The 23931-nt window shown below is 43.6% G+C and overlaps 1 protein-coding gene across 1 annotated transcript in view; it reads left to right on the top strand.

The window, feature by feature from the left end:
• Positions 1-5127: 5127 nt before the first annotated feature.
• stxbp5l (syntaxin binding protein 5L) overlaps positions 5128-23931 on the top strand; it is a gene marked incomplete at both ends in the record, with an annotated part of 185613 nt that continues 166809 nt past the window's right edge. The window contains one exon of the mRNA XM_080019018.1: positions 5128-5295. Coding sequence (XP_079875144.1) covers positions 5128-5295 — 168 coding nt within the window. The remainder of the gene's footprint in view (positions 5296-23931) is intronic.

The raw sequence follows: 23931 nt of genomic DNA, 5'->3' as shown, positions 1-23931 counted from the left end.
CACACAGCTTAATATAATTCAGAGAGGCAAGATTTGTTGTACGTGTTGCATACAGAGGCAATTTTTCAACGATTCAAAAAAAGCTGTGCTTGGAATAAACTAATACAGGTACTTCTCACTTAACGACCTACCTGTTTAACGACCGTTGGGACTTAGGACCAGCTCTCTGACCAGTCTGTATTGTACACTGCGTACTATACCACAGTGTCTCAGCGTCAAGAATCTCATCGCGCATCACCTTTTAAATCCTATTCACACTATATACACTATATTAACTATATACACTATATACACTATACTGTATATACTATATATACTATATACACTATATATATTATATATACTCTATACACTATATACACTATATTGTATATACTATATATACTATATACACTATATATACTATATACTATATACACTTTATACACTATATATACTATATATACTATATACACTAGATACACTATATATACTATTTATACTATATACACTAGATACACTATATATACTATATATACGCGAGATACACTATATATAATATCTACATTATATATACTGTATAACATATACACTTTATACACTATATATACTATATACACTACATACACTATGTATATTATATATACTATATACACTATATACACTGTATACACTGTATACATCTCATCTCATCACCGTTCTCAGTCTCAGTCTCGTTCCCTCAGTCTGTCAGTATTCACTACACTGCGTTCGCAGTGGCCACGCCCCCTTACCGTGAAATAACACCGGTCCTCGCATATCAACCAATTCCATTAATGACCTGGTCTGAGGAACGGAACTTAGTCATTAATTGAGCAGTACCTGTATATAATAAATTGTGAAAGTCATCCTACTGGTTCAGATTGAGTATGAGTTTACAGTCTGGGATTGACTCAATGACAGATGCGTTTGGTTGATTTGACTGCAGTGGTGCCCCCAAGGGTAGACTATGGCACGCCTTTGCAGGGCAACGCTAGACCACCATACTAAGCCGTCGCATCGGCTCTCAATCCAGCCGCTCAAACCTGGTTGCTACTCAATAGGTTGTCAAATCTTTCCCCACTTCTCAGTACACCCATCCCACTAATCACTACCGATCTCGTGATCGGTAGTGATTAGAGTGCTATCTTGAGTCCTGCTCAAGCCACCGCACGCTCAGAGGGCCAAGGCGCAGGCGGCAGATTTCCTGACAAACCCCTGTTCTGACTGGTTCTCACTGCTGATTTCTATTATTGATGTGTGAACACAACAGATGATGCCTGCGCGACTGTGTGAGTGCCTCCTGTGATGTGCATGTGTTTGTTCACTGCATTTTAATGGTGGCATCCCCACGTGCCGCTCAGATGGCCAGCGCATCTGTGCTTCAGAATGAATTTACCTCCTCCAATGGCAGCTGCAGAGGGTGTTGAGCAGAAAGAATATGCTTTCCACACTCACACTGCAGGAGGGGATCAAACACCCACCTGTCCGCGGGCCCGATTCAATGAACCTCTATTATCGCACTGGCCTTTAGGATACTCCTGATTGCAGGCACCAGACTGATTGTTGCCGCGCCGCGGGGAGAGAAAAGAATGGACAACAGATGCACATAATGGGAAGATGAAGGCTCTTCACAGCAAAAGTGACAATTACATTATAATAATTGAATTCAGGTGAAGGCGCAGCAGATTTGTCCGCGAATCCGAAAGACGCGCTTGTCTGTGTCCTTTATCTAGGATGCGCAATATCCTTAATTTTATTTTCATTTTTTTGCTAAATGAAAGCGAGGTATTGTCTCGGGCCATGAATTAGCGCAGATGACTCGGTGGCTGTTTAATATTCACTGCAGCATAATTATCATATCCCTTTCAGAAAATGGAGCAAGGGCTTCTTCTGCATGTGAGCTAAAGGGCTAGGTATCGCACACACACCGTCCTTTTAACGTATATTAACCAACCAGCCCAAACTCTTAACTTGCAGGAGATGGGATTTGATCCCCTCTTGGAAAGGATGTCAGCTTTCAAAGAGCATCTAAAAATTTGTCTCTGATGCTTGCTGAACACACAGCTACAAACCCACAAACACTATCTCCACCTCTGAACATCCAAGCATGTTCAGAGGTCTCTGGGCTTTGAGGAATACACAAGTGCTGCAGCGAACTTCCTGTCAGCACCACCACCACCCGAGAAGTATCGCATCGCTTAGCCCTAAGGTGTCCTGAAATTATAAATGAACTCACTGCTCTTCGATCACATGAAAGGATACCACATATGGCACACATATTTGCAACTGTACTGATATGTAAAGATTATATTTGAATCAATAAGGGCGACGCCATCCCCTTTTTTCAAATTATTCCAATATGGCTAATTATATTACCCAAAAATCAACATAAATATTTTTGGTAAAATATATGGTAATACTTCTCTATGCTTCTCTATATGTAATGCAATTACAAATGCCTGTGTCATTTCTTGATATCTGTATTCTGTGTTATTACATGCGTGATAAAAACTATTGGAAGAACACAGTATAATTGACGCAAATGAAAAACCGAATGCATGAAAGCAGGATATTACTGTTGCGTAAGCAAAGTGTCAGTGCATGCCTGCATATGTTTGAATAACCTAGAAAAGCTCAATTAACCTTTTCACGCCTGTCAGATTAGCAGGAAGCATCAAATAATATGCCTCTACCAATTGGTGTGACCTCAAGCTCGGAGTAGTTGCCATAGCTATTTCTCAAATGATGCTACATTGGGATCAGGTTTGGGGGACCAAAACATCACATTAGGAGGAAAAACAGAAACACTATTTACTTTGATGAGCAGAGCCCTTCTGTTTTGGAAGAGTCGATTGGAGTTGATTTTTTATTTTGCACTTTGTAGTTTACCCTATTGTGCTTTTGTTCATAGGAAAATTGAAGAAGCCTCAGTTCTAAGGCTTGGTATATGCAAACGGATTCATAGAGGTTTGGAAATGCATTTAAGAATGATAGAAAAAGAAATATCTCACCCATCTAATTTGACACATTTTAGCAGGCGTATCATCCCATCTTCACATATATTCTCTTGCTGCCACACCAAGTGAAAGCTCTTCAAAACCTTCCTCATGCCAAATGTTCCATCAAAAATGTTTAAATGACCCATGCCTTACGGGGTGATTAAAATGTATGGCCTCAGTCACGATTATTGGTTTTCCCTGCCGCACCTCCTCAGCTGATAAACAAACAAAAAATATATATCTTTAATCCACATTTTCCTCATTGCATAGACCGTAAAATAGAAGGGACTAACTATGTGCAGTTGTGTTCTTGACTCGCATAACATCAAGTATAGCCAAGGGGGCCAGAGGAGCTGGTGATGTAAGTCATTATGCAATCCTGGTGCCTCACTGGGGCCCCCCGAGCTCACAGTGTTTCCTCACAGATTCCTTTATGCATTTAATTGTTCCTTTTTCTAACCCATATGTCAAGGTGTGAATATAGTGCATACCCCATAAACGTTGTTTTAAGAGATGGATTTTTATTCACAGATCCGATGGCGCCTGTCATATAGGACTGGATATTATTAATTAATATATTTAAACAATTAATTAATTAATTAATCAAATAATACTGCTGCATTTAATACATTTTAATTTCATAATAAAACGCAGTATTTCCAAATGCCCTGTTCCATAATAATAAGCCTAATAATCAATAATCATAATAATTGTGGTTTAGTTCTTCTATGTGAAAAAGTCATGGTTTGTTGTGTTCTTTTTCATGAAAATTAGCTATACGCTGGCTGTCAAATTCACCGCGGCTGCCATGCCCAATTTTTGCATCCTTGCCTGGAAAGGCGTACCCCGCCACCAACAGGCAGTAGCTCGGTTGGAGTGGGTCGTCTAGTGATCGGAAGGTTTGTGTCCTTGAGCAAGACGCCGAACCCCTAACTGCTCTGAATGTCCAGGTGTCCACCTTACACGGCTGCCGCCGCCATCATTGTATGACCCATGTGTGTGTGTGAATGGATGAATGCCAGGTATGCACTGTAACGTGCTTTGAGTTGTATGACTAGAAAAGCGCTATATAAATGCAGTCCATTTACCATTAAACAACAACAATGGCAACAACATATAGAGAAGCACACACATAACACAAAATGCAGCGAATGCCAGCTAAAGAGTATATCAATGTGGTTGTTGTTTTTATTAATTTCTTTTTTTTTTTTTTTTACAAAATAATCGTACGGATTACCACTTTAAAGTATTTGCCCGTCCATTCAGCGGCGCTGGGAGCTGCGGTCCAATCGCGGTGGAGGGAAGGCGGGGAGACGAGGCGGGACTAGGCGTGGCGCCGTGTTGTGGAGCTCCTTCAGCACCGCGGACAGCTCCAGTCCGCTCCACTGCAGGGGAAAGCGGGGCTGGGGCGGCCCGAGAGAGGGCTGAGACACCGCCACATCGCAACGAACCTTCTGCGGTATCACCATCTCTGGGTGATCTCTGGCTGCTTCCATCTGCTTTTCCTCTTCATTTTCTCTTTCTCGGCATCGTCTTTGCGTGTTTCCCCCCCCCCCCCCCCTTCACCTTCCCTTTTGCGTTCTGGGCTTTAGGAGCGGATCGATCTACTCAGAAGTTGGTGTGATTGGGCCTGCTCCTCTAGTCCTGTTTCTTGGTCCTGGTCCTGTCCTGTACCTCCAGTGATGGTTGGCTGACCCCTCCGCACGCCTCGGTGTGGACGCGGCGCTAAGATCGCAAGAGAACCAGCAAGAACCAGCATGAAGTTCAATCGCCCCAGAAGACGTCGGTGCGTGCTCTGATATGCGATTGGCCGCGGCTGTCAGTGATCGGCGTATAGTTCTCGTTCCTCCCAAGATGCGAGATGATGTCCCCCCGTGACTTTTAGAACTACACTTAAATCAGAGAAGGAGGAGATCGACGCAGGGTTGCTTCTTCAGGGACCAGATCCGGACCACCACAGAGCCTCGCCGTCCGGAGGAGACAGGGGCAGGGGGCGGGGGGCGGGGGTGGGTTCTCGACGAGCGCGGAGAGACGTCGGTCGCAGCAACAACAACAACAACAACAACAACAACAACAACAACAACAACGACGACAAACAACAACATCAACAACAACAACAAACAAAAGAATGAAGAAGTTTCGCAAGGTGCTGGACGGCCTGACCACCTCCTCTCCAGGTGTGACCATCGGGTCTCCGTCTTGTGGCAGCGCGGCTGGGACGCCCACCGCGGCGCCCACCCCCAGAGAAATTGACATCCAAGAGACGCTCGTCTCGGAAAACTTTCAGCTGTGCAAGGTGAGTGGTGCAGGGTGTCCCCCCCCCCCCCCCCCCCCCGAAAGGACCACACATTGTCCACCCATGTGTCCTACCTCTTCAGTCTGCTTTGGACAGGTTGGACAACACACAAAGTTCAGGGCGTCTCTTTATTTCCTATGGGAGTGCATTTATAAAAGGCATTCATATATATATATATATATATATATATATATATATATATATATATACTGTATATACAGTATATAAAACAAAATCTGAGGCCTGTTCGAATAACGGACCTATAGTACTCAGTATAGTCGGGACTGTCACGATCATTTCGTTACCAGCCCATTGTTTTCCTCCAATGAAGGCCCAGTGCCGTGCACTGCCATGTGTGCGCAGCGCACAGCTGCTTCTTGCGTCCAGTCACTTTGTCAGTTCAGTTGAATTCACCGGCTCCCATCCGTGCAACCCCACCCCCCCTATAAAAGGGGGGGTGGGGATATGTGGGATATCTTAAGCGGGGAATTAGAACCCAAAATTAATGGTAAACAATGGGACCCCCCCCCAATCAATGATATAACCATTGCCCCCCTCACCCGCCCAATAAAAAAGTCACCAATCTCTCAGAGGAACCCTGCATCAGGCTGATGAGAATATATTTGGGTTGGTGGGTTATTTATAGCTGCCTCCCGCAGCCCCTGCCCCTGCCAGTGCCCATGCATTTCAGCCCATGCTGATGTGTTTGGAGCTGAGTGCAGCAATAATTCTTCACCTCAAAGAGAGAGGGGAGGGTGATTTTTATTTCATTATTATTATCGTTTGGAATCTGGCTGTAAATAATTCATTGAGAAGATGGAGTAGGGGGTTTGGGAGCCACGACCGATTGAGAACGGGTTAGTGACTGCAGCAGTTGATTCTCCAGCTGAAGTGGATGCTGCCGCGAGCGTCCTAGGCACCAGGCAGGCAGGCAGGCAGGCAGGCAGGCAGGCAGGCAGGCAGGCAGGCAGGCAGGCAGGCAGGCAGGCAGGCAGGTAGAAAGCGCTGGATCCAGTCCAGTTCAAGCATGATGGTTATGAAAGAAGGCAAAGAATGCATGTAAATTATTACACTCCCCTCTGCTCTGTGAATGAGCAGGATCTATGTCTGTGAGTGGGGCTGTGGCAAACTATCTGTCTAATCTGTCCCTCTGTCTGTCTGTCTGGCTGTCTCTTACTCAGTGTTGAGGTTTCAGAAATCAGTTCTTAAATCCTAGCTTTTAATACACGAAAGAAAACAATTTATCAGTTTCCCATTCATAAAGTCATGAAGTATGGCCCTTACATAAAGAACAATACCCTTATTTCTATGGTTTCACATTCTTGCAGTGATTAACACTAGTGGGAGTCTGCATGTGTGTAGGAGGGTTCGGAATCTTGGCTAACTTAGCAGACTTAGTCATGATTTCTCTCCCACAGTGAAAGAGGAGGGAATTGTGAGAAGATGTATTGGCACAGGCTACATTTATGCCTCTGGAATGTATATGTATATATAATTTTACATGGCATAATATATTACAGAAGTCATAGGACGAAGAGCTGAAGAAGTTGCACTTCCTGGCATCTCCCCAAGGCTAAAGGAGTAACGCAGGGCGAGGTGCCCAGCTGGTCCGGGGCCGAATCTCATGGAGTCTCTCATTCCCTATCGGGGGATAAAAGTGACTAACTAAGAGCTTCTCTGAGATCAAGTCACAGTGAGACACACACACACACAGGAAGAGATTCTGTCCAGGACCGACTAGATGTGTAGGAAGATAAATTAATATCGTCCACACATGCTACAAAGGGGAGATTGCATATGAGGCCAACTAGGGATGGATGGATAGAGTGGATGGATATATTTACAAGCATAAAATGAAGATATATAATACGAGACATTACCCACTATAATGGGGCGGTTGCTTCCATATTGATGGCCTCAGATAGATATAATTGTATTGTATCATGCAATATGCAATGTCATGTGTCTCTTTTGACTTCAATGCACTTTTTTTTTACAACCATACATAGTGGAAAAGGGCAGAGTAAGCCATGTTGATTCTTCCTACATCTTACCATTTGCCTAATAACATAACAACCCACCAAACAGGCTTTGGTGATAACACTTTTTTTTTTTTACGTTGAGCATTTTCAATAACTAAGTAGAATAAATGTCATATGTATTATTTGAGCTGTTTTTCTTCCCCGCAGAACATCTTTTTGAATATCACAAGAGCATCAGCACAATGTAGTTGCTATATTTAGAACCGTTCTCTCTAGGATTGTTCTCGTCTTTATTATTTCGACTTAAACTCAACCGGATTTCTCCGGAAATCAGAGCGGGTTCCACCTACTTACACATACAGAAAGCGCTTCACTGTGCTGCTGAAATTTCTTTCAAGATGTTTTCCAGACTTTCCCAGTCATATTTTTACATCAGTTACTTGAATGTTCAGAGCTGGTTCCTTTCTTCAGTGCTCACTCTCTCTCTCTCTCTCTCTCTCTATGTCTATCCATCTTTAGTCTCGTATCCCTCGCAGCGGGAACACCCTCACGGTGGGCAATGATGCAAGGCTTTGTAAGGATGAGGTCACCTTTGCCCCCTCCTCCAATACCACAGTTGATGCCACATACAGAGTTCTAAGAGCAGGGTGACTCACAGGACCGAGATCCGGCGGGTCTGGCATTTTACCATGTGTGGCTGCCTCTCAGTGGCCAGATCAATTAAGGGGGAGTAGATGATGCGGTGGGAAAGAGGGATATTGACTTAGATGGACTCTCAGTGTGCACCGTACAATACATACACTGTGCCTGAAATACTGCCTGCGTTTTCCCAAAACGTACTACTTTATTTATTTCCAGGCAAAGTCTATTTATATCTCTGCCAGAGAATCGTGACCAGTGTTTACACTTGGGTTCAATTCTGTTTTGCACAGGCCAAAACGTTCAATTAATCCATCTTTCTCTGGCGCCAACTCTGTTGTAAACCTATATTCCTATATATATACTGTATATTATTCACAGACAACTCTTTGATTTATTTCTAAATTATCTTTATTATTTTTTTTGTATTGTTTGTGGTTGGCGTCTGGGCCCTACTGTTCTCTCCTGGTGAGGTGTACAACAAACATAGGCATACTTAATAAGCTAGTAAGAAAGGACTGATTAGTTTGAATCGCCCCATTGGATAGAAGAGTAGAGCCCAACAGGTGGGTGCAGGAGCGGCCGGCCCATAAGGGCGTGGAAGCGCGTGGCGCCGTCGGGTTCTCTGACAGAACTAGCTCCGCAAGCTGCAACTCATTTGTTGCACCTCGATTCATCATCTTATGGTGTCGTGTTGGGTTTTATTTGATACCTCGACGTTGGTATGAATGCTCTCTGTGACACTGGGAGTTTGGCGTCATATGTACTGGCAACCTTTCAAGCATCGCGTCTCGCAGGAGCATACTGCTTCCACTGAGGGAGGTTCACGTTGGTTTTTGAAATTGATTACACTCGTGGCTGCCCCATTGTCCTTTTTGCAGTGAACATTTCAACCCCCACCCCGCTTTTATTATTATTATTTTTTTTTTTTACCTCTGAGTGGTTAGGGGATCCTGTGTCTCACTCTGAAGTGCTTAACACTTAACCACTTCACAAGCTTCCTCCACTCGATGCCACTCCAGGTCCTCTCTATTCCCTAGCCCCCTGGCTTGGATAGATCAAATCCTTGCAGCTATTTGTAGCTTTAGTTTTGTATAAAGGAGAGTACTTGTTGGTTGTGAGGGGTAAAAGAGTGATTACACAATTGCTTCCAGGGCCATTTTCCATGTATTCATTTCTGAAAAGATGTCATACTTATACTGTGTTATACTGTGGATAATATCGTCTGAATTGAAAGCTGTCCATTGAAATCATTATATAGCCAATGTATTTGACATTCCTATCTCAATACAAGGCCTGCCACTCAGTAAACCAAGATTTCAACTTTGGCTAACCTTCTCCTTCTAGAGGTGGGAGAAAAATAAAAATACTAGGATGCAGTGCGATTCTCTTGAGTTTGAGTGATTCTTACAAGAACCACGACACTTCATATTTGTTTCTGACATTGTGATTGGCTTTGACGAGTTTCTAAAACAGGGCCTTGGCTTTTCTTTTTACTTGTTATTGCCATTGCACAGAGCAAAAATTTCAAACTGGATTGAAAACATTGAATGAATAAATGTAGTACAATTTAAAGGATAAATAGGAGACGCATCGACCTGTCGCTTCCAACATAATGGCCCCACTGCCGCTGTTGGTCTCCAAACATCAGATCGTTTGGATCAATTCACTGTCAGCCTGGAAAAGCAATAAAACAAAGCAGGCGTGAGAATTATTATTTTCTTCTTCGGTTAAAAATCAGCATTGGTTTGTGCTGGTTGGTTGGACACAATTGTTCTGAACATTTTTTTTTTTTACGACTTTGGGAACTGCTCCAAATTGGTCACATTATGTGCCCTGAAAAGATTTGTCGTACAGCCAAGAGGTAAGAAGATAATCTTGGGCATAAAACAGATTCTTCTGGTGCTGGTGACATTCGTTCAAAGTGCCTTGCAGCAAGGCAATAACACACACTTGAGTATGGGCAGAGGGAGATCAATCCTAATCATGGCCGGTAACATTCTCTCCTCATACAGGGCCTCCAGCACTAATAATTACTGCCACATCTGTCTCCGTGTGTTCATTGTGTCGCTCAAGGCCCTTCTCGCTTTTTTCTTGCACCACGCAGGTCTCGACGGGATCCAGAGTGATCCCTCCCACACGGTTGAACAAATCCTTACAGTGTCATGTAACCATAATGTGGATCAGTGAAAATAGCATTTTTAAAAAAGAGTGTTGGGAACCAGTGCTTTTATAATCTGTCCCTTCCTATATTGACAAAAAACTACTGACTATTGACTATAGCTTAGATTCCAATATTTTGGCCTTCCCTGATGGATATGTGTTTGCTGTCAGTAGCAGCAGAATTGTGCACATTGTCACAGATGACATCATGCTATGCGAAGCCCTAAGCCCAGTCTCAAAAGTGGTGAGTAGTGTAAAACCATGTCACCGGAACACTTAACTCTAACAGATGCACAGCGTTGTTAGCCACTTGTCATAGAAAATAACAAACAGAGATCAATCATGTTACGAGCCATGACAGTACCTTTATGACTAGCGCTTTCTGTTTTGGTAGATACAGTATATACTGTATATATAGTACAGAACAGAAATACAGTATACGATATTGCCACATCTGACTCTGACGTGCCAGCCGCTCTGCTCAAGTCTAAATAAACATATGAACACACCCTGAAGGGCTCTTGCCCCATGATGACCTGCAGGCAGCTCAATATATGCCATTGTTGCACACGTGTATGCAGACAGAAGTTATGTTGTATGTTTATGTAATGAAAATAATGTATGTGGCTACATTCAGTGGATGCTTTTATTGAAAGTGAGACATATTTAAAATAATTAATTTCATTTGACCTGCAATGGCAAGTGTTTATGAAAGATTAACTCAGACCAGGGCTACATGGAAATGTGCAACTGTACAATCATGTCATGCCTTTTGGCCATGTGTGTGTGTGTGTGTGTGTGTGTGTGTGTGTGTGTGTGTGTGTGTGTGTGTGTGTGTGTGTGTGTGTGTGTGTGTGTGTGTGTGTGTGTGTGTGTGTGTGTGTGTGTGTGTGTGTGTGTGTGTGTTTACATGCACATAATGATCCGGGGAGTTTCCACAGAGTTGTTAGCACACTGAAGATTGTTTGTGACAATTGCACACACCCACACAATAATACTCTTGCACAAAATAATTAATAATGTAAAACACATACAGTATGCATCTGTGCTCCAAACAGACAGTGGCCCCTGCAAACACATACAAACACACACACTCCATGCATGCTAACTCACACAATCTCTCAATATGTCAATGAGAGTTTCTCTGTACTTTGAATGTATTTATGTGTGTGTGTGTATATAGGAAAATCGTACATATTGGAAAATACTTCCAAAAAAGGCTCAAGCAATAAGTGCTTATTAACCACTACTATAGAGATGAAATTCAGAAGTATCTCAGCTACAATGATGGAAGTCTCTCCAAATTGCAGCTGGGGAATCTCATACATGTGAATGTACACTTCCAAAAGAGAGAGACAATTTATAACACTCCAGCTCTTGATCTGCCGTACTTGTACCTAATGTGTTTTAAATGCCTGTATAGCGGCATGCATGCTTGAACGATTCCTGGTCAGCCCTCCAACACCTAATTAGTCATGTAAATGTAAATCAGGCACGAGCCCCCCACCCCATAATTCTGCCTTTTGGTCCTGGGGCTGCAACTTTTTCAGGGCCCTCCACCCTCCTACCTAAGCATAAACCTTTACTTTGCTGATAAATAATGTCAGACAGCAGCAGGAGTGTATTCTAGACCTGGGCGCCAATGCATGCAGGAATACACAGGAAACATCACTAACTGACTAACAGAGAGACAAATTATTCAAGGAAATTATCCAAACCAGAGAACAGTGACTCCAAAGGCTTTTAAATTAGTTACCTTTGAGGAGGGAGTTTACCTTTGTTACCTTTTCTTTCTTTAATATCACATTAATTCAATTCTGCTGATTTATGCAGAGTAACGATAGTCCTTGTGATGTACGCATGGCCAAGACCTTAATGAGAAGTAATGAAATTGATGGACCTGAGAATGCTACTTTCTAAAGACATGATAGTCATGCAGTTTAGTCTGTGTGTATTAATAACAACAATGTTTTAATAAATACCAATTGCTACAACCCTGTTTAGAACACTGTCATTTAGATGTTATGAAATGAGAGTGCTGACTGATTTACCAGTGTTTAAATGGTTTCCAAAAATTAAAACGACTTAATTTTTTTTCACAGGCCCCTTTCAGCCTTCAGTCTTTTGGGCTCTGGTTAGCCCGCACATTGCTTCTGGGCCTGATCATGTAGCCGACCTCTGTTGGAGAATTCTCACTGAGTGGTCAGTGAAGTTAATCTGCCAGCTACAGGAAAACAAACTGAGAGCATTAAAGATATTCATTCTGCAGAATAAAGAGAAAGATACAGACGTGATTCAAAACAGTGATCTGATCAGTCTGCCCTTGCACCTACCAAAGGGGGTTTTGTACTGATGAGAGGTTGTGTGCCATTGGTCAGGTGTCATTTACAAGATCATGTCCCCCCAATCATATCCCCAGGTGTTTCTCAGATACATTGATTTAACAGTTAAACTCCGGTCACAAATACAATCTTACTGTGCTATAAAACAAACCACAATCATCTGTCAAGCCCTCTGGGGTTATCCTTATCTTCACACAAGGTTGAGTGAAGATGTAATGTGATCTGGTCTTTACAATACAGTTTGACATTATCTGAAAGAACAGTCTCTTCATATGAGCTCTGAGAGACTAATTAAAGCCCAAGGCAATGTGTTTTATAAGCTACGTAACATATAACAAGGCTATTGTCCTATATAAAACGTGAGAAATCATTCAAAGAATTGATCATCTGCATTTTTCTCCAAGTCCAATTGGGCAAGAACTGCTACTGTAAAGTCTGGAATTACTTTCATTCACCAAGCAGCCCAAGGACCTGCCGACACCATACCACGAACAGTTTAGCCGTTGGCACAGCCATTGAAACTGCTGCTGTGCAGGCACATTTGAAATGATTACGCAGGTAAATCTTGAGCCTGTTTTGCTCAAGGAGACGTACTGCTGATGGGCACACATCAGCTGTTAAATATGGTCAAACCCACATCTCTAGGGCTCTGGTAAGCAAGCACAGTGTTTGCTTCTGTGTTTAGAGGCCATGCATTGACCTTTGTTTAATTGTCTGTTGGGTTACATGTGGTCCTTTTGGTGGAATGCAAATTTAATGCATATTGAATTTGACTGCGTGGTACCTCTCTCACATTCAGTCTTTCATAGGATAGATAAGCTCTCCCTCAGTCAGGTAATAAAAGCAATGGGGATTTTTTTGAATGACTAATTAGTGTTTCTGAAATGGGATTCTGCTGCATTGTGTGATCGCTGCCGACGGTGTTCATTTAAGCTCACCCATACCTTCATGGAGCCTTCCCTGCCCTTGTCTTTCACTACACCCACCCAGCCCTTATCCTTCCTACCCCTTCTCCCCTCCTTTTTTTAATTGTATTTTGAAGTGGTCCCCTATTAGATCAAAAGGAATATTTGAGCGGCCCTCAAAACATTTCTCTTCACACATCGCTCTAGAGGCGAGCCACGTCTGTCGCTGTCTGTGTTAGAGATCACCTGTTGTGATGAAGTTGTGGTAGCCATTTTGTCATGGATGGTCCTTTGGTTTTTGGCGGGGGCGTTATTCATTTTCTGTTTTGCTAATGAGTCAAGGTATCAAGGCCTAGCCTGGTTAGCGAACAGGTACATATGGGAGAAAAGTGCATATACAGTATATTTGTATGCGGTTGTTTGGTCTACAGTATGCAGGTTTACATGTACACTTTAAAATGAGAACTTGTATGCATACCTTTCTGCCATCTTTCTGATAATCTGCTATTTTATCCTCCATAAAACTGACAGTAAAAACACACAAAACAGATGCCCATACACACCCACGCGCAGCGTGCTGTGCTACAGCATCACTGGGATCCTGAGCTGGGGTTGGTGTGTTCTCAGGTGTTAATGGCAGCAGCTAACCCTCCACAGCTGTTCTGTGCAAAAGGCCAGAAGATGAGGGAGCTTGGGGAATGGTTCCGGGGGGGTTACCGTGCCTACGCGAGATCGGCAAAGATCAGCGGTGATTTCACTCAGGAGAACATTGATGGACAGCCCTGTACGTTGTGTGGACCGATAGCACCGAGAATAGGTGACCTGCTCTCCACCTGTCCTGGCACTCTACTAGCCTCCCTGGCACGGGCACATACGCATATGCTCATATTATTCGCCACCTCACTCCTGATGCCGTTCACACAGACAACCGGTAGTCACTCTGTCTTCTCCCAAGATTCCTTCCTTTTTTAGCATTTCATTCCTCCCATCTATAAGGCTTGACTTTATTTTTTCTGTAGGCTTCTTTTTTTGCGTGCATGCTCGTTCCCTCCAGGTTGAGGGGGGTCGATGTTTTGTGTGCACTACTTTACCAACATATACAAAGCAGAACAATGGCCCTCCTCTTATTCATTGTTACCTGGCCTAGCTGCATTATGTTCTGCATTTAAAAGACTTCACTCTTTCAAGGACACAGACAAAGTGGCTTTTTTAGCTTTTATTTTGAATACTTCATCGTGCTATTCAAACACACAATATTTCATTCCATTTCATGGGCTAAAAGGGCAAACACTGTTGTAGTAGGGCTTGCATTTTTTGACCTAAATTTTGCTGTGCAGAAAAAAGAAAGATCCAAACCCACAACAAAGTTGTTGAGTTTGTGCAAAATTCTTAGCAAGGTTAAACCACCACCACCACCACCATGGGGGTAATTTGGGGATTAGATCCACAAGTAAATTACCGAGGATTGCATCAAGACTATTTCCCATCATCAACATTTTCTTCTGATAGGAAAATGTGATATCCTAATGGCACTTTCTATCTGCACACAGATTGGCATTTCACATCCATTCATCACTGGCTGCCCATTTAATGGAGGCCAAGACACAAGCAGATAATGAAAGCAGAAAATATGGTATGTGCTCTGAATGATCTGATGAGCCTAATCATGAACATCAAAGCTCTTATCAAGGCACGCGGCACTTAGTGCTGGGAGCAACATAAAGACTGTCATAACATCCTGGGTGAGAAGGGGTCCATTCAGACCCGTGTTGGGAAAATGGTAACGAGCAGCATAGATGGACAGACACCTAGGAGCCGTGTTTTCATTCCATTTTAAACAAAAATTGTACTTACACAGAAATCAAACCTCCTACTGCTCATCTATTTATACAATTTTAAAGACCATGATAGAGTACACATTTTAATGTTAATACCCACATAGACACAAAGGCCGAATAAATTGACAATATAATAGACAAGAGAATCATTTGTGTTATTGTGTATTTGTTTTCTACAAATAGGTTATAGTTTATGTAAATTAAAATATATTGTGTTCCCCAAACATGCAAGTAAGTAATGACTTATTATTTAGTATTAGTATTGATTAAATACTCTTATTATACACTCTTACTTAAGTATTTCTTATCTTCAGTACCTCCACTTAAAGTAAATGATCTCTACAGCAGTAACTCTTACTTAGGTAACGATTTCCAGATCTCTTTCCATTTCCGTGAAATTGCCAAACTTGCCCTTTCGATGGACAGACAGACAGACACTCCCACCAGGGGAGGAGTGGTAGGGCTATGTTGTCAATTCTAACACAGTCTACTTGACAGGAGCCTCACCGTGGAGACACGGTGGAGACACAAACATACAGCACTGCAGGATATTGTGGCCTGAAGGTTGCTTCGGGTGCATGGCCGTATATCCTCAAAAAAACATCTCTGCCATAACCACAACACAGTCCCCTCCAATGACTTTCAGTGCCGTTGTTGTTTTTTGTTTTTTTCAAATTTTCATCCTTCATTTTCAACTCTTTAGGTACGATTCAAGACCCCACACCGTCAAGAGAGGAAACATTTTTTTTTTCCAAAAAAAGACAATATGCGCGTTGAATATCTCATCCTATCGTCATATATGATATATCATACCGTGCTCGCAGATATCTATTTGGTTTGGCGTGTGCACGTGTAGGAAACAGAATACCCCAATGCTGTGGACTTGTGCCTGTGCTGTGAAACAAGTGGTGGTGCAGCTGTCTGTTTATAGAACCGCAGGGTCTGGCCAAGCTCTGCAAAGCGGAACGTGAGAGATGGAGAGAGAGAGGACAACAGCTACTGAAGCCACACCAGTAAGGGCACAGTACAGCACTAATGGGAGTAGGAGAGGGGGTTATTTTTGTGCACAAGTATGTCTTCATGCCTTTACGGTATGTACTGAATATGTATAGTATACAGTACCTGTGTGCTGCTAACAAGGGCCTCTTCATATTTGTGTCTCTCAAAGTGGATTTCTTTTCAAAAGGAAACAACAGAAGGAAGTAGTGTCAGAGAAACGATGAGAGTGAAGATGGTGATGACTATCCCGAGAGACACAAACTAAATGGCGCACTAGTATACTATTGAAGTATATGCCAAATAAGTGTTTAGTATGTTCGAAACCGTAGTATGCATCAAACATTATGTGAGAATTGCAAGGGTGACATATCAGCTTATTTCTTTTCCGTAATAACTCACTCAGTGTCTGGGTGTCTGGCACCGTGGTCGTGGTAACTGTCTTGCAGACATTTGCTCTACGCAAAGTGCTCTGCTTTCCCTGCAGAAGTATTATTCCTCACCGGTGTACTAGTGCTTTGTTTGTGATATTTTTCTCACTCAGAGACTCCAATGACGCAGGTTTGTGTCGAACAAGCTGTGCGACAATAAATGTAATTGAGACTTGTAATGGAAATGACAGACGTCTCATTTTCTTGTCTGAATATGAATGTCTCGATGTCTACAGGTTATGCCAGATAATCTATAGACTGTGGCAAGATGTTACATGTAAAGGATGAAAATACGACCAACATCGTTGATCGTTTCACGTAGCATATAATGGCTTTTTTATGCTACAGTATAGGAAGGCCTGTAACTGAGGCATGAAATATACGCTGAAACATAGGCTGTGCAAATTCCTGGTTTCTGTGGATAAAAAAGTGATCTATTGGGGAGTTTTGTTGACAGGCAGTTGTCACATATATACAGTATTTCAAATGCTTTGTTTTGATATGTTGACAAATTAACATGGGTTGCCATGATGAGGTCTTGTTGATGATGTCATAGCGACAATTCAGTTGCACTGGGGAAGGCCAATTCCAAGTTATCGTATCTATGCCGGGCAAGTATCAGCACTTTACAGGACAATGAACCCAATGGTGAACCCGACAATGAACGATACCTCAGATGTGAGGGCATCAAAATACAGCTTAAAGGTCCTCAAACAGAGACAAAATCACAGGTCCGCAGAACACAGAGGTGCACTATGCAGATACACGTAGCTACATGCGCCCGATGTACAGACCCACGCTCAGGCCACAGGAAGTGGGAGAAAAAATGGCTTTCGATGCCTTGAAATATATATGAGGAGCTTTAAGATTCACCACGGTAAATGCATTTTTTTGTCCACTCCCCAGTTCTGTTGTATGTATATTTTATGGCCCTGGGTGGGTCTTTAGCCCCATCTGTAGCCCAGGCAAGAGAATATTGAGCTGGTGTGGAGGACATGATGGAGCCTGCTGGAAAGGAAGGCAGAGTGGAAACGCTTGTGTGTGTTTGTGTGTGCATACATGGTGGTTTATATGAGTGCACAAACAGTAGTTAGATGTGAGTGTCAGGGTCTGTGTGTGTGTGTGTGTGTGTGTGTGTGTGTGTGTGTGCGTGCTTGCTTGCGTCCGTGCGTGCGTGCGTGTGTGTGTGTGTTATCAGAGCCGAAATAGTGACAGCTTGCTAGTGCTGGAATAAGTCTGAGGGCTACCATGGGGGCTGGCGGTGATGTCTAGTGCTGTGTACATGGTGTGTGTTGAGTGATTTTACACATGCATGCAAGGACATTCATGCAAACCTCCACATACCATATCCCGTAAAATAATAATGATAAAAATACAAATGAAAAATATAGCTACATTAAGATTAAAATGAAAATGTATGAGTAAATGTTCCACCTACCAAACAGCTATTTTTGGTCTCGTGCGGTGGGTAGGTACCCACCACTAGATTGCTGACTTAACTTCACTAGCTTAGCACAAACAAACAAACAAACAAACAAACAAACAAACAAACAAACAAACAAACAAACAAACAAACAACAAACAAATTAGTACAATATTAACATATTGTGTATGTATGTGTATTTATATTGTATAGAGTACATACAAATGCTATCTTTGGACGAATCATCACAGTAAAATGTCTGCGAAATAGTGCAATTACACCGATGAAATAATAATAATATAAATAAATAGAATCAAATAGAATTTAACTTAGTGGAAGGTTAAGCTTAAAAGTGGAAGTTTAGTGTGTAGTAAATATGTTCCTTGTGCATTGCCATTCAGAGGAGGAGTTTCCTCTCCTGGCACAGAGGGGAGTCATTGTAACAGCTATTGCAGTGAGCAATAATGACCTCCTGTAACAGTCCTTATTGCAGCCTTTTATATAAATGTTTTGATTTACAAAGCCAAATGTAATAGGTAGGCTACATCATAATATCTATGAGGCGGGGGACGTGCATACATGAGCCCTGCATTATAGGGTCCCGCAATTTATCAGCAAAATTGATGTGCCCCAAACAGGATTTCCAGGGGTCACTGAAAGGTCTTTGGAAAATATTTAGTCGCTTCTCCAAGGATTAAGGCCTTAAATTGTATTATGATGTGTGTAATTCTACTTTAAAGTGTATTCAGTTGTTTGCTACTTATAAAAACAAGATTTGCAATAGGTGAACCGGCGACATGGTAAAGGGTGCCCATGAACTCATTGATCGGGAGCGAAGTCAAACCCGTTGGATCCAATCCCAAAGAAGAGCTACTGAGGCAAGAATTGCTGAAAATGTTAATGCTGCTATAATAGAAAGGTGTCAGAACACACAGTGCATCACAGCTTGCTGTGAGTGCCCATGCTGAGCCAGTCCACCGCCAAAAGTGCCTACAATGGGCACGTGAGCGTCAAAACTGGACCATGGAGCAATAGAAGAAGGTGGCCTGGTCTGATGAATCACGTTTTGTTCTCCATCATGTGGATGGCCGAGGTTAGGGTCCAATACAATCGAGTATCTTTGGGATTTACTTGAACATCAAGCCCGATCCATGGGGGCCCCACCTCGCAACTTACAGGACTTAATGGAACTGCTGCTAATGTCTTCTAGCCAGATACCACAGGACACCTTCAGAGGTCTTGTGGAGTCCATGCCTAATTCTAGGCCTCACTTGGCTCCAGGAACGGGAAAAACTGCCACTGCTGGATGCTCCGGTGTGTCCAACCGACGCCTTCGGTGAGGTGATGGGACACATGACAGCTAGGTTTGATGAGGAGATAAAAAGCAGAGAGGCCCTCCAATCCCATTGTGTCATGCTATACTAGTGGTTTAATTTTTATCTGAATATGTCGCCTCCGAGGCAACAATTGGCCATGAGCGGGCACACACCCAACCCATTGAGAGTTGCACCTCTGCGTCCACCGAGCGCCCAGGCTCTAAGCTGCTGAATAACGGACCACGGGTCTGCTGTATGTGGGCACATGCCCGATCAATCGTAAGCTGTACCAGTGCACTCACAGGGTGTCCAGGCACAGAGCGTGTACATAAAGGACCCTTAGGTCTACAGAATAAGCTGGCGTGCACCCAAACTGGTAGGCACCAGGCTGGCACTGCCGCAATGTGCAACGGATGACGTAGCCCTTGGTCAGGACTTTGACCAAGGGCTGCGTCATCCAGCTCGCCTGTCGTCTGCCACTTTCAGGGAAAAAGTCAAGTTTGTAGTCAATCAGACAGAGGTTCTTGCGAAAGAGATAAACTCCCTGCTAGAAAAAGGGGTGGTGTGTCCCAAGAGAGAGAGTACAGCAGACGGACACGACAGCAGATACTTTGTGGTGCAAGAAAAATACGGAAACCCTCACCCGATATTAGACTTGCGGATGTTAAACAAGCATCTAATGAAAATTACATTTCAGATGTTTTCAGAGACCACATGTCAATTTAGATTTATTCAACCAAATGACTGGTTTGTAAAACAAGACCTGAAAGATGCCTATTTTCACATCTCCATCCACCCTACGTACAGAAAATATTTGAACTTTGCCTTCCAGGTAAAAGCCTATGAAATCCTTGCACTCACCTTTGGGCTATCTTTAGCTCCTCACAAAAGGTGTGGAGGTGGCGATTACACCGTTATGTCAGCAGGAGGTGAGAGTGTAGAACTACGATAGAGGTGAGTCAGTCAAGCAGGTACTTTAACCCTTTCCCACCTGAGTCCAGGCTTCGCTATCAACATGGAGAAAACTGTATTAACAATGAGTCAGGGCACCCCCTTCCTAGGCATGGAGCTGGACTCGGTTTCAATACCAGCCCATTTCTCCTCAACCAGAGTTCAGGCGATCAAGTCATGTGTGTCAGACCTAGATGATTAGGCGCAGCACTGCCCATCGGCATGTTGCCGCCAGGGTGTTTCAGAGGTCGTACGCATCCAGATGTTTTCACCCAGTAAAGATCAGACACCGCATAATAACAGTGTCGTTGAGGTGCAAGCTGAACTGAACTCCTTTATGCTTATGTTTGAGGCAACACCACTAGCTCACCGGCTAATTTGAGTTACACTGCTGGGGATGAGCACACACTCTCAATGTCTGAGCATGACGTCAGGAGGGCTCTGATGCGTGTGAACACCAGGAAAGCTGCGGGCCCAGATCGCATATCAGAGCGACTACTAAAGACCTGTGCTAACCAGCTAGGCCCTGTGCTCACTCGGATATTTAACGCCTCCTTGGCTGAGTCGCCGGTCCGGTCCTGCTTCAAGAGGTCCACCATTATCCCTGTGCCGAAGAAGGCATCTCCAGCCTGCTTGAATGACTACCGTCATTCGCTCTCACCTCGGTGGTCATGAAGTGCTTCAAGAGGCTGATTAAGGATTACATCTGCGCCTCCCTCCCCCACACCATTGACTCGCTGCAGTTCGCATACCGACCGAACAGATCCACAGACGACGCAGTCTCCCAGGTACTGCACACAATGCTCACACACCTGGATGGCCGGAGGGGGGGCTATGTGAGATTGCTGTTTATCAACTGCACTTCAGCTTTCAACATCATAGTCACCACCAGACTGGCCCTCAAGCTGCTGGAGCTAGGACTGAACACTCCACTGTGTGCGTGGATCCTGTTATTCCTCACAGTCAGGCCCCAGGTGGTTGGGGTGGGGAGGCACATGTCCAGCACCCTCACCCTGAAAACAGGATCCCCCCCGTGGCTGCTTCCCCAGCCCCCCACTGTATTTTCATGACTCATGAAACACGTGACTGTGTGGCCAGGGAGTACAGCTCCAACGCCATCATCAAGTGTGCTGACGACACCGTCGTGGTGGGTCTGAACACCGATGACGACGAGAAGGATCGACCTTGAGGAGGTGGCTGACCTGTCACTCTTATGCCAGGACAACAGCCTCCTCCTAAACGTCAGCAAAACTAAGGAGCTGATTGTGGACTTTGGGAGAGCGTTACAACCGAGGACGCACGCGCCGTTGATGATTAATGAGACTTCTGTCGACAGGTTGAGCAGCTTCAAGCAGCTCCAAGTATCCCCCTGGGGGACAGGGATGTTGCCTGACAAGGATGCAGTGGAGGGGAGTGCGTACCGTGTGTGCGACGTGAATGCAGAGTCTTCGATTGGATTACATGATCTGTCGATCATGATTGATCCTGAGTAATAGATTTGGTCCCTTCCTCAGGGAACCATGGTTGCCTTCACAACCTAGATGTTATACTTGGCTACCCAAATGCATCCATTTGTACAGTATTTCACACAACCAAAACAAGATCTAATACACAAGAATAACTCAGATGAATAGACGATGTTTTCAGCGCAGCTCAGCAGGAGTTCACTTAAGAGAGCAGTGGGGCTTTGATAAAGCACACAATTTCCATGACCTCAGAAACGGAAGAAAATCAAACTACTAAATCACCACTGTTAACTCTCTGTCGCTTTCCTGTGTGCCTCAGTGCCTGTGAACTAGCTGCCAAATTATAACCAAAATATTAACATCAGACGGTGAAGGCAGATCACCACAGATATGGTCCGCAATGGAAGACATTTCTAATTATGTGTATTCCATAGCTAGACAAATATTACTCTTTGAGTACTTTTCAAACAAACGGCTTTAAAGGTGTGCAAAGATTGTGATAGAACATCGACCAAACACACAACACATAAAGGTGGCCTTTGTATGTCTACGAGTATGTAAGATCCAGAAAAAATATTTTGCCCAGGATCGCAGTTATCTCCTTTATCAACTAATATGAAGAGAAAGCTTGTGTGTGATACGGGTGAAATAGAGAAACAGCCTTTAGTTTTCCTTTGGGGAGGGGCAGGGACGACCTGCTCCCGAGCTTTACAAAAAGCATTTAGCCACAACACAGGGTTGGCTTACCTGAAGGCTCTCGATGTCGACAGCCATTTGTCACTGCCGACAGGCACACTTTGTTGTTTTCGAACACAGAATCTTGTTATTTTCTGCCAAAACTTGCTTGCAACCTGCTTGTCAATGCGAAACATTCTCATTGGTCACAGACCAAATTGTGGTGTTGAACGTGAAAATTGGTCATTTTTAGATCATCCTGAATCGATCTTTCAGTAATTTCAAAGGAATATTGATAGACACACTCTAATGACCGTAATTTCCTCTGCGGCTGTAATGCATTACCATCGTTGCGTAATTGATGTACTGCCATCACATGTACGTATTCTTTAACACCTTAGCCCTGTGTGGATTTGTATACTATTCTACTCATTGAGCCACTGTGCCTGAAACAGTATGTAACACTGTAGTGATTTTAGTACAGACCCTTGCTTTGTTTGTTGCCCCAAAGAGCCATTTTCGAGCTGAGTGAGTAGTGGGGAATTGAAATTCTGCAGCGTTCATGCCACAAGGTTTACCCTCCGCGTCACTTGAATATGGATCACACTGTCTTTATCCGATGTGGTCTTCATTGGTATGCAAGGCACCATGCCGGTTTTATTTGCACTTGTGTGGCGTTGAGAAGCCCACAGTGCGTTTGTACCTGCTGACAGACTGCGTCTCTGTGTATCCAGAGGGGGAGTTAGAGAATATATAAGGTACACAACTGAGCAGACGCATGCACACACACATACTGTGTAAATTTATTTAAAAAAAGCGGCTCATTTGCAGCACTGTGATTGGGCAATAAACACAGACAGGCTATTCTCCCATGTCAGTGCATCTATTCATATATTCACACAAACCCCCAACGCTTAATTAATATCATGACTAATCCATGCTAACAATAAACTTATACAGGATAAAAAAAAACGATGTATGATGCTTTGGGTTCACACAACACACACACACACACACACACACACACACACACACACACACACACACACACACACACACACACACACACACACACACACACACACACACACACACATATAAACATTGACCGATAGCAAATACCCTGTGTTGCCCCCATCCCCCACCCCCTTTCGATGTAATTCACAAGTGTGTCCCTCTGGGCCTGATGTTGGCCACCTTTGTTCCTCTGGCCCCAGTTAATCACTGCTGAGTGATTTCTCTCTGTCTCTCTCACACTGACTATGTTTGATAACTCCCTTGCGTTCATCCGAAGACTCTGTCTATATTTTTGGCCTCTCCAAATTCATGCCTGTGAATTATTAAGGAAACAGCCTAAGAACGCAATCATTAAGGTAAAGGTATGGCATGGTGGGCGTGTGTGTGTGTGTGTGTGTGTGTGTGTGTGTGTGTGTGTGTGTGTTGTGCCCTGCAATCCCTTGGTCCCTCTGTCTTTCCAGCATATAGCGTGCTGCTGCACATCAGCACCAC

Source organism: Zeus faber, assembly GCF_960531495.2.
Source record: "Zeus faber genome assembly, chromosome: 18".
Taxonomy (NCBI): domain Eukaryota; kingdom Metazoa; phylum Chordata; class Actinopteri; order Zeiformes; family Zeidae; genus Zeus; species Zeus faber.
Note: the sequence above shows the minus strand (reverse complement) of the source record. Positions and strands in the feature narration are given on the sequence as shown.